The sequence below is a fragment of the Acanthochromis polyacanthus genome, chromosome 7 (assembly GCF_021347895.1).
Source record: "Acanthochromis polyacanthus isolate Apoly-LR-REF ecotype Palm Island chromosome 7, KAUST_Apoly_ChrSc, whole genome shotgun sequence".
In the NCBI taxonomy this organism is placed as follows: domain Eukaryota; kingdom Metazoa; phylum Chordata; class Actinopteri; family Pomacentridae; genus Acanthochromis; species Acanthochromis polyacanthus.
In genome coordinates, this window is record NC_067119.1 from 3,667,335 (window position 1) to 3,679,599 (window position 12,265).

General features: G+C 38.7%; 1 protein-coding gene across 1 annotated transcript in view; it reads left to right on the top strand.

The window, feature by feature from the left end:
- mmp11a (matrix metallopeptidase 11a) overlaps window positions 1-12,265 on the top strand; it is a 46,939-nt gene that overhangs the window by 19,061 nt on the left and 15,613 nt on the right. Inside the window, exons 2-3 of the mRNA XM_022218557.2 lie at window positions 3,229-3,455; window positions 10,312-10,455. Of these exons, the coding sequence (XP_022074249.1) occupies window positions 3,229-3,455; window positions 10,312-10,455 (371 nt within the window). The remainder of the gene's footprint in view (window positions 1-3,228; window positions 3,456-10,311; window positions 10,456-12,265) is intronic.

Consider the following 12,265-nt stretch of genomic DNA (forward strand, 5'->3'; position numbering starts at 1 on the left):
TTGAAGTTGATATTTTGCTACTTTTCTATTTGAAGAAAGGCAGAACAGGCTTCTTATCAGGACTGAAACACATCTGGAACATTAAATCCATCACAGGACATGGTTTTGACGTGGTTTTTCTCGCAGACATGAAGTTAAATAAGGTTTTAGAGGACTCATTTTCATCGATAGGATGCCAAATGTTGCATAAATATCCTATTCGTACAGTGATTTAACTGTCGTTACTCACTCGTGAACAATCCAGATGTTGCTTTTCTTGGAGACATTTGTGAATCTATCAGGTCTGTCAGACTCTAATCCTCAGTTAAATTGAGGTCTGGACTCCCTCCAGAACGTCCACCTTGTTACCTTTCAGCCATATGTGTGGATCTCTGACTGTTTGCTTCGACTCATCGTCTGGATGGAAAACCCATCTTCTCCAAGTCTCAGTTTTCTTCAGACTGCATCAGGTTGTCCTCCAGGATTTCTCTAGACTTTGCTGCATTCATTTACCCTCTACCTTTACAAGCCTTCCAGGACCTGCTGCTGAGGAACACCATGATGCTGCCACCACCATGCTTCAAAATGTTTGTCATTTTGGACAAGTCTTGAACCACTCTGCATGATTCAAAAAAAGTTCAAAATGACAAAGTTTGCCCAAAATGATTCTAAACTTTCCAAAAATATCTTGAAATTTCTTCAAAACAACTCAAAATTTGTCTTAAACAATTTAAAACTTGTAAAAATGTATTGAAACTTGCAGAAAATGGTACAAAAATTTTCCAAAAAGACTAAAAATGTGTTCAGAATGACAAAATCTGTCTTGTCCACTAAACAATTCCAAAATGTCTTAAAACTAAAACCAGACGAAGACTAGAAGATGAGCCTCTTATCAAAGTTTTCATGATACTGCCACAACCATGCTTCACAGTGGAGATGCTGTGTTTATGATGATATTCAGTGTTTGGTGTTCTCCAAACATATCATCTAGTCTGATGGACATAAAGCTCCATCCTGGTCTCCTCAGACCAAAGAACCTTCTTCCGGTTGTCTTCAGAGTCTCCACATGTCTTCTAGTGAACTCTAGTCCAGATTTAACTTGAGGTTTTTCCATCAGAGTCTTTCCCTTTGTCTCCATAAAGCTTTGACTGGTGAAGAACAGACAACAGCTGTTGGATGAACAGTCTCTAACATCTCAGTTGATAAAGCTTGAAACACCTTCAGAGGAGTCATAGGTGTCTTGGTGGCCTCCATCACTAGTCTCTTTCTTCTCAGTCTCTCAGGTCTTGAGGACATCCTGCTCCAGTCACATTTATTCATGTTCCATCTTCCTTCCATTTCTTAATGATGGATTTAACTGGACTCCTGGAGATCTTCAGGAACTTGGAAATGTTCTTGTATCGTCCTGACTGATGCTTTTCAAAAACCTTTTCTCAGAGTTTCTTGTAGTTCTTTAGTCTCCATGGTGTAGTTCTATCCAGGACACAGGAGTCTTTAATAATAACTGAGACATATTCATTTAATCTTTAAAGAGGTGTGAACGTCCAGTATTTCTAATTTCATGGTTTAATAAAACATCAAAAGCAGTATAGTCCTTTGCAGGAGTTTATAATATGTCAATAACAGCAAAAAAGTGAGCCAAAGATTAGAGCTTCGGTGGTCTAGAAATCCAAGAAAGATTAAGTAAGCGAGAAGCTGTGGGAAGACTCATTGGAACTGATGCTGGAGGTAATCGGGTTCATCTTTACATAATATATCGATAGCGTCTTTTCCCACAGGTTTCTCAGAGCTGCAGCGGAAAAGGAAATGCACGTAACCTTGCGATAGCAAGAGAACACCCAACAATTCTCTGCCGCCGCAAATGTGGTTTTGGCGTTGAGGCCGAGTCAGATGAGGAGTTGCTCCTCTCTGTAATTTGCTCCTGTGGAAATGAGCAGAGCCATTTCCTCTGGATCTGGCAGGGGGGCATTAACGATAATGGGACACTCTGGGACCGACTGTCTCTTAAAATGGGGCAAGAACATGGCTCGGTGACCTGATTATGCGAGTGCGCTGTGATTAACCTCGGAGATCAAAATAAATTCATATCCACAGAGATAAACGACTGCCTCAGGTCTTTCTGCGGTTTGCTGTTGCTTCTCCTCCCCTGCTGATGGTTGTTTTGTACTTACTCATTCACTTTTTGTGGTTTCCTCTGCTCTCTTGATGTCAATATCCACCATTTGGGTCCAGATTCTGTCCATTTCTAGCTCCATATTTTTGTTCTTTGTTCTATACATGCAGGTTAGTTTTAACAAAAATCCATATTTATCATACTACCTGTTTAACAGCCTCTATTTAAGACCCGTCCACCTTAAAAGCCCACTTTATTCTGATTGGCCCATTTCTGGAAGCCTGCTGCACCCACTGCTCATGAGCACCAATGGAAACAAGCTAAATTCACAGTTTTGTGCTGTATGGTTAGTTTATTTCATAAGTTGCCTAAAATCTGTTCGTCATACATATTTATCAAACTAATCAGCTGCTAATTAGCAGAAAACTAATTCTACTAATGTTAGAGCTAAGTTGATGTCAACCAAAGACTGTATTTTAGTAGGAAATATAGATCCATCCACATATATACACTTGCAGGAACTTTCTGGGAACACAACCCTTGTTCAAAAATGTCGCATTTTTTGCTTTTTTGAAGGGTCAAGATATATTCATTATTGTCGTTTTTTGACAATTTTGAGTCATCTTGAACAGGATTTCATGCAAAAAATAGTGAGAAACCAGAAACCTGTCTTACCGTTCTTGTCACATCAAATTCTACTGACGTTAGAGTCTCAAATGTTGGTGAAATGTTGACCAAAGACTGTATTTTTAGTAGAAACATGGCTCCATCCATTTATATACACACTTAGAAGAACTTTATCAAGGTCCAGTAATTAACAATGTCATCTCTGCTGCTGAAACTGTTCTGTGTCCTCACAAAATTTCATGGCTGTGAGAGCTTTATTTCTGGAGATATTGATCCCTTAAAATTGCTTCTCGGGTAAGATTTTTCTTTGAGGGTGAAAACACAAAAACTCTCATACTCCGAAACCATGAAATTCTCCAAATTCAGAAAAAAATATTTTGCATATTCAGTCAGTACTCAGTGACTTGACTTTACAAGGTTATGGTCTGCTTACTCGAGCTAATTAGCGTAGCATCGCGAGCTAACCGCATGCCAAAAAAATAAATAAACAAAGTCCATTGTTGTTCCAGGTCTCTGAAAAGTTCCCGGACCTGAAGAAGAGAGGAAAAGTTTCTCACGCTCAGGATTTGGTCAAGGAGGCGAGTACGTCGACCAACCACTCTAACACGTGGAACCGACCTCGGTGCGGCGTACCGGACTTCCCCACCCAGAAGGAGGTGCACTACCGGGGGCGACACCGCCAGAGACGCTTCGTCCTGCACGGAGGACGTATGGACAAAACGGACCTCACCTACAGGTACACATAGTTGATTGTAGTCTGCCATTGATGTGTTTATGGAACACTGGTAAATTTTAGCATCTGCCGATAAGCAAAACTTGATTTAGAAGTAATTTTTGATGGTACGTCTGTATGAAGCTTCTCTGTGCACAGTCAACTAGTTAGTGCCATTGAGGGGTTTAGGGAACATCTGTAAATTTCAGCATCTGTTGATGATGAGATCTTCAAGAAGTGAGTCATTTTTGGCACATCTTAAAGTATAGTTTACCATTAGAATATGAAGATTATTTTAAGGCTTATTTTGGTGCAAAGATTTCTAGATTAGCATGAATGTTCTAAGACATGCAAGTGAAAGCTAGGCTGTTTATGTAAAAGGGAAAATGTAATGAACACATTTTGTCTCCAGAAATCAATGAATAATAATAAATAATTTCATCCTAACTTTAGAACCTCTTTTTTAAAAGTTTTTTGGTCGTACATCTGTCTGAGCTGTAATTGAGTGGAGACTAGTTAGCATTTATTGTAGCCTAAAATAGATGCATTCTGGGAACACTAGTAAATTTTGTCATTGTCAATAAGCAGATCTTCAGCCGGTGAAGCGCTTTGTTTATATTTTGCCACTCGAAGATGGTGACTAGAAGCTTCTCTGTGCACTGTCACCTAGCTAGCATTGATTGTAGGCTGTCATTGAGGTGGTTCTTGGCAAATTTTAGCATCTGTTGATGAGGTGATCTTTAAGAATTTAGGCGTTTTTGGTACAACTTTATATTTTGCCACTAGGAGATGGTGACTAGAAGCTTCTCTGTGCTCTGTGCTTAGATGGTTATCAGCAAAATCAATGAATAATGATGGAAAATGGTTGAAGTCTGACATCAGAACTTCTGTCAGAACATTTGTCTGAACTGTAACCAAATGGAGACTAGAAGCTTCTTAATGCACAAAAAATTAGTTAGCATTTATTGGAGCTTAAATTGGATGCGTTTAGGGAACATTGGTAAAGTGCCATTGTCGATAAGCAAATATTCAGCTTAAGTGAAGCGTTTTATTAATATTTTGCCACTATACGATGGTGACTAGAAGCTTGTCTGTGCTCAGTCACCTAGCTAGCATTGATTGCAGCCTACCATTTAGGTGGTTATCAACAAAAATCAATGAATAATAATGAAAAATGGTTGAAGTCTGACATTAGAACTTCTTATTTATAAGTTATTTTCAGTCGTACATCTGTCTGAGTTGTCACTTAGTGGAGACTAGAAGCTTCTTTGTGCACGAGTATTTGGTTAGCGTTTACTGTAGTCTAAAATGGATGCGTTTTAGGAACTCATCTTCTGTCAATAAGCAGATCTTGAGCCAGTTTGCCTCTAGAATATGGTAAAGATCATTTTAAGTCTTATTTTGATGCAAAGATTCATACACTAGCATGAATGTAGCACGACATGTAAGTAAAAGCTGAGCTGTTTATTTAAAAGTGAAAGTGCAATAAATGCATTTTGCCCCTAAAGTCAATCAATAATTCTACCTTCAACGTTGTTTAAAGTAAACATATCATTTTTGTCGTAACCGTGCCACCCTACTTTCAGCATACGAACCTAAAACATGTCGATACCGTGTTTACAACTCGCGTCTGCTGCTCCACTTTAGACCTCGCGGACCCGATGACCTGCAGAGCACTTAGGAAATGAAGTCTTGCGCTTATGATTGAGAAAAAGGGGTGCCGGTTTTCTTTCATCTGAGGCCTCGGCACCACCGGGTGTCTGGCGGTCGTCTGCTGCCTCTCTGTCTGAGCCTCCTGGGGTCCCTTTTCATTGTAGTCATTCTTTAACCTAACAGTATATTAAGACGGACAGAGGACGGGGGGGAGGAGGTAGAGTGCTTTTAATAGCAGCACTAATTAGATTCTGCTGGATCGGGCCGATATGGAGCTCACGGTGACACCTGATGGAGTGATGTGGTTAACCAGGAAACCCAGCGTCTCCATCGGGACCCAAAAAAAATGACTCAGATACAAGTGTAGCCCAGCTAACGAGTCCCTACTTTCTTTCTTTCTTTTTTTTGTTAGCAAGTCGTGGCAGGACCCTCAGAGTCATGTCGGGTCAGTGTTGTTTTAACCGCTTTAACGGTGGTTAAATAAACTGAAAGGAAGCTCTCAGGTGGCTGCAGAACGCCCAACCATCCAGGATGGTGTGTTTGGGCGGACTCAGACTCAACAGGTTTTTATTTAGATTTCGGATTTCAGTCGTTAAATCTTTGGTTTTGGTCACTTTCACCAGCTGAACATTTAGGATAAGACGAGCCTTTATCGATCCCACATTGGGGAAAGTTGACGTATAACGAATATCAGTAGAAAAGTAAATAATGCACCAAAATACACACAAGTACAATTTGTCCGTAAGTAGAAAAACATGAAAAAATGCACATAATCTATTATATGTAGAAAAATAGAGTCTAAACAATTATTAGATTTATTTAGCTGTTTTTTGCTATTTGCTCTATGTTACAAAACTACATACATTTTCAGTCACTGCTTACTTGTTCTCTTTGCTGTTTTCAGCCATTTTTAGTCACTCTTTACTTTTGTTTTCTGTAGTTTTCAGGTGCTTTAAGTCATTGTTTACTTTGGCTTTCTTTCACCGCTGTCAGTCACTGTTGTTTTCTGTTAGTACTTTCATGCATTTGCAGTCAATGTTTACTGTTTTCTTTGCCATTTTTAGGATTTTTTTAACCACCGTTTACTTTTGTTTTCTGTCGTTTTAGATGCTTTTCTTCATTTCTTCCACTGTTTACTTTTGTTTTTCTCACCGTTTTCTTGCATTTTCAGTCACTGTTTGCTTATGTTTTCTGTCCTTAGTTGCCTTACACTACGAAACTACTCGGTGTCACAGGTTTTCATCACCGTTTATGTGGATTCTCATTGCTGTTCTCAGACATTTTCAGCCAGTGTTTACTTTGTTTTCCTTGACTTTCATCAGCTCTTACTTTTGTATTTTGATTGCCGTTTTCACGCGTGTCCACTGTTGACTCTTGCTTTCTGTTGCTGTTTTAATGCGTTTTCAGCTGCCATTTAATTTTGTTTTCTGTTGCTGATTTTGGGTGCTTTTTTTAGGCAGAGATTATAATTTGAGTTAAAACAAACTCGTGCAAACATTAACCACAAATCTCTAATTGCTTTCATGGCTACCATCTTGCCACAAAAACACAACAGACAAAAAATACTGTAATTTTAGCCACGTTAACCCTTAAAAAGCTGGGACCGAGTATACTCGGTTCCCGCTTACTCGTACACACAGCCGAAACCGAACATTCTCGCCTCAACACGTGTGACTTGTTTATGATTGCTAATTAACATAAAATATGCACACACCCGTATGTTTAAGTCGACCAATGGTAAGATATAAACATTGGCCCCAAATTTGCTTATTTCAAACGATAAAGCTGTATGAGCCGTTATAACGAAGCCGCAATTACGAAGCTTTTATCGGGGCTGTGTACAGTAATAACACGGCCAAAATTCACAATGGCAAACGTCTACAGCAATGCGACCTCGCAAGACTTGATCGATATTTTTATGGATTAGGTGGTTTTAGTATATGTTTTAGTATATTATGTACTTCTCCAGAAATATGGCTGTACATGCAAATATATATAAAATAACATGGCCTTGTAAGGGTTAAATCTCTAAATTTAAAGTAAAACTTGGGGGTAGTCGCGTGTTTTACATCAAAATCAGCAATGAATATTAAGTATTTAGTGAATATCAAAGCCTGATTTATGGTGTTTTGTTCAGATCTAGCTTCTTGAACGCAAAACAAAGAAACTGATTTATTGTACAGACATCACAGCTTTACTCAAACTCCAGCGAGCACCAGTCACTAATTAATCAGCCGCTAAAAATAGTCCCAAACAATTGCTCTATTTTCTTTTGTCTGTGTGCTGAAAATGACTGTTTTAGGTGATCGTTGAGCCTCTTTTTAAAGATGTAAACACTTATTTTTGAAGGTTTACGCAGGAACAAATGTGCTCGCAGTTAGACTGAGCTGAGCAGCTGCTGATTTAAAGCTCAGCAATGTGACCTGATGAGTCACTCTGAGAAAAACAGTTTCAGGTTAATCTTCTGGTTATTTGTGCAGCAAGTGAGAAGCTCCAGTGATTTGTGGAAGAAAACTCCCTTTGTGGAGATAATCTGCACACATATGCAGCTGGCTTCTTGTACTGTTTTTGCACTATTTTAATTCAAGATAAAACAAACACAGATTGTTTTTAGGATTTAGAGAACTGAGAGCGTGCTGGATTTGTCAGAAAAAGTTACGGTTCAACTGTAATGTACTTTCTGTAAATACAAGAGACAGTTATTCAGATGAATGCCAGTCAGTTTTTATTGCCGGTGTGTCTCCAAATGAAGACGACATTTCCCATAAACCCCGCTACTTCCTGTCTCTCATGACCCTCTTTGCATTAAAAAAGACGAACCGATCAGATAAATTCTAGACTGACGACTTTTCTTCAACAATCAGCTGCTAGTTCTTGGCGATAAAGTCAATACTAACCTCATATTTGTGCATTACTCTCGGCATGTTTGGCCTAATTCCACCTCTTTCCAAATTCCACCTCTAAATCTCATCAATTAACGTGTTGTGTCTCGTCGTTTCGACACAGAAACTTTAAACCCAAACCGCGCAGGGTTAACGGGAGCTACATGTTGAAACTATTTCTTCAAGGACAGCCACGTTTGGTGCCACCGTGCCAAAACCACACCATAGCCAGAAGCACTGAGCCGGATCCAAGCGAAACGCGTCTTGACAGATCGGCAGTGAACCTTCACAAAAGTAGCTTCAGTCTTTCTTTAATTGCTTACAAAATACAGAACTACTCCTTTAAGTGTTTGGCTCGCGTCATAGTGTCAGATCACACAGTTTGTAGTTTCAGAATCCAGCTTTCATCACCTCTGAAGCTGACAATAAGCACGAAAAAGATCCATAAATATTCAAATGTCATTGTTGGTTATTTTTTGAATACTACCAGGTGTTGTAATTTTTCACTTTTTCGCATGAACTAAAGGGTCAGTTCAGATAAAATTTGGGACCAAAAGCTGTGTTAAATATTTTAGTGGAATTTTGAGGCTTTCATATATTCTCAGCCGTGGGAATTTTTGTATTTTCATGCTTATAAACATCTTACCTATGAAGCCATTTTTAGGGTTCAATATCTGTAGAAATAAAACTCCCACAGCCATGAAATTTGGTGTGGACACAGACAAAATTGTTTCTAGTACATCCAAATTATTAAATGACTTCAACAAAGGATAACTTTGTTGTTATTGGACCTTCAAAATGGGAAAAAGTGCAAATTTTCAAACCAAGGTGGTAATGTTAATGTTAGTGTCTACATAGGGATGGATCCATATTTCTACTAAAATACAGTCTGGTCGACATTTCACCAAATTTTTGAGATCCAGCATGGCTCAAAACCAGAAACAGTTCTCATGATTTGTTCAAAACACAACAAGGACTGGCTAAAATGACTTAAGTCTTGTTCAAAATGACTGAAAGTTGTTAAAAAATTATAATAATGAACGTGTAATTCCCCTTTGAAATGGGAAACCTTCTCAACATTTTCAATTGAGGCTTGTATTATGTCCCTGTAAAGTTCCTGTAAGTGTATATTTAAGGATAGATCCATGTTTCTACTAAAATACAGTCTTTGGTCGACATTTCACCAACTTTTGAGGCTCTAACATCAGTAGAATCTGAGGTTTGGCAAATATGGAGAGACAAGTTTCCAGGTTTCTGCTATTTTGACTAAACATCGACGTGGACTCATTGGTAGGAGACAAAAACTGGTGTTCATAGACATCTATATGTTGTTTTTATGTGTTCAAAGTTACAAGATGCTTCTATGTCGTCTTCATGTTGACGATATTGAATCCTTAAAATGTATTCCTCATTAAGTTTTTTGAGGGTGAAAATACAACAACTTCCAGGTGTAAAAACACTTGAAATGTTTCGAAATTCTTCCACAATATCTTAGTTTTGGGTTTCAAATAACAAGTGAATTCTGAACAAATCTGAGATGAAGGAGGAACAATCTGAGGTGGAAATGAAGTAAACACTTTGTTAACATGTCCTTAAGGTGTCTTTTACATCTCGAAACTGCAACACATCGATGATAATCTCAACCACATGGACAAAGACCAAAATTCTACAGACTTACTACCTTTGAGGTGCACCCCTGTTAGATACATAAAGACTTAAATTCAGACTCTTTGACACTGCTGTATTGGTGGACTCTCCTTAAGTTCATAGCAAAACTGGTGGCATTAAAACATGCATGTAATTCCAGGCATGGATGGTGTCAGTGATGCATCCGGCTACTTCCTGTTGTGGTTATTTATCGCACATCCCTTTGGTTCCAACACCAACAGCACTTTGGTTCAATCTGTGGTAGTTTAAAGTGCTACATAAATAAAGCTGGATTGGATTGTACATCTGTAGAGGCATTTGTGTTTCTTTCCTACGTCTCGTTTCGTGCTTGGTTCACTCCAAACTTGAGTCTTAGGAGAATTTATGCTCATTTTACGGCAGCTTTCAGATCCAAATTTACTCAGGGGTTTGTGTAATTTATGAGTGTTTGGGTTCTGTCAGTGAAATTAGTTTTTTTTCCTTCCTTCAGCTATCACACTGGGTGGTTTCATCTAGAACTGCGGGCCTGAGGGCATCAGTAACAGAAAACCTCCCGCTGGAGAGACGACTGCAGATATCAGATTAGAGGGAGGCGTTCGAGGCCGGTGGTCTTCGCCTCCATGCCACCGTGTGTTTCTGTTTTTGTGGGTTTCTGTTTTTTGTGTGTTTCTGACACCTGTGTCGTGTGAATCCTGCAGGATCTACCGGTTTCCCTGGCAGATGGGCGAGCAGAAGGTTCGGCGAGTCTTCAGGGAGGCGCTGAAGATCTGGAGTGACGTCACGCCGCTCACCTTCACCGAGATCCACAGCGGGAAGGCCGACATCCGCATCAACTTCGCCAGGTGGGAGGAGAAAGAAATAAACGGCATGAAAACACTGAAAAGATGAAACAATTCTGAACATGCTACAGACAATAGACTGGATCAAAACTAAATAAGAAGCTCAAATGACATCTAAAAGGTTAGCAATTTGGTAAAAATTATCAAAAATGAAACATTTATCAGAGCAAGAAATTGTAAAAAGTGAAAAAAATGTCCGATTTTTAACTTTCGAACTGTCCTTGAATGCATCATATGTGACACGCTGTTCTGTTGGAGAAATTAAGCAAATTCATTTAAAAATTAACCAAAAATAAACCAATTTCTCTAGCAAGATTCTGTAAAAAGACAGAAATTCTGGAGTTCTCAGTGCAATTATAAAGCTGTGAATGACTCAGCTACGACCAACAATCAGCTGACAAAAAATCCGAACGCCTGACCTGCAATCTGGGTTTACATGGAGCAGAAAGGAGACAAATAAACATGTAAAGTTGAATATTTATAGTTTGTAGAGCCACGATTTTCTCCAGTAATGATAACACTGGTGAGCAGGATTGATTCCAGGTTTCCAAATCAAAGAAATTAAACTTTTCTCTGTTAATTTTTGCGTGATTTACGTCGTTCTGTGTCACTGTGCACAGAAGGTATTTCTAAAATCTCTCTACTTCTAGTCATGGTTGTTCTGTTTCCATAGAGCTGCAGGACTTCATGTTACAGAGAAAAATGAACCAACAGTGAGGAAAAATGTGACCAACCAGAACGTTTATAGTTCTCCAGTGGCATCTTTTCAAAAATCTGGAGCTAAAAGAGTCTCCAGGTAACACGAGCTGCATCTGCTGCCACCTGATTGGCTGATTAGGAGGTGCACAGGTGCGGCAAGATTTACACGTCAGTAGTCCAAACATATTATTTAATCCTCTGAACACACATAGAATCAAATGATTTTGGTGAAATTATACAAATTTAAAGCTTAAATTTAGCCATTTTCTCCACTAGAACATCACCTCATGCATGATTAGTTTAAGAAAAGTTGAAAATCTGACAATCATTTCTGGTTTTTACAGGTTTTAGCTCTGATAAATGATGTCAGTTTGGTGATTTCAAACCCGCCGATGGATTTTGGGGTTCAGACTGAGCCTTTTTAAAATGTAATTTGGCCTTTTCGTCCACATAAATGCATTTTTAGGTCGCTGAAAAGATACATTTTGGAAAACTTATGACTTGTAAAACTCAGAAACATGTTTTTGCGCAGTTGTAGGTCAAATTAGCACTGGTTCTAACCTCGCTAACAGGACTTTTATACATGTTTGCACATAAAAGCCCGGTTATTCTTCCATTATAGTGAGAAACAGCATTACTTCAACTGTGCTTTCATGTAGAAGAAATACTGTCCACACCTGCAGACTAGACCTAAAGCTAACAGACAGCTAAATATGAAGGCTAGAGCTTTGATTGGTGATTATCTGGAATAACTGATCATTAGTTCGCTGATCAGAAAAAAACATTCTTGACAGTAACCATCACAATATTCCAGAGAATATCCAAAAACACAAGATATCTAATCTTACATGAGACAAATAAAAAGCTAAAGCAGTCGGATGTTTGATATTTAACTTGAAAAATGATTAAGATAGTTCAGTTCTATTTGGAAACTCAGCAGTCAATCAAATATTTTCAATCTATTATTGAGTCTGAATCCGATCAGATTAGAAGGTTTTCGATACAAAGGGTTTACAGAGCTGCAAAGATGGAAACCAGATAACCGAGGCAAGAAAGGACAAGCAGATTACAAACACTGGAGTTTTTTTTATTATTTATGGGGGATCTGTGTCAT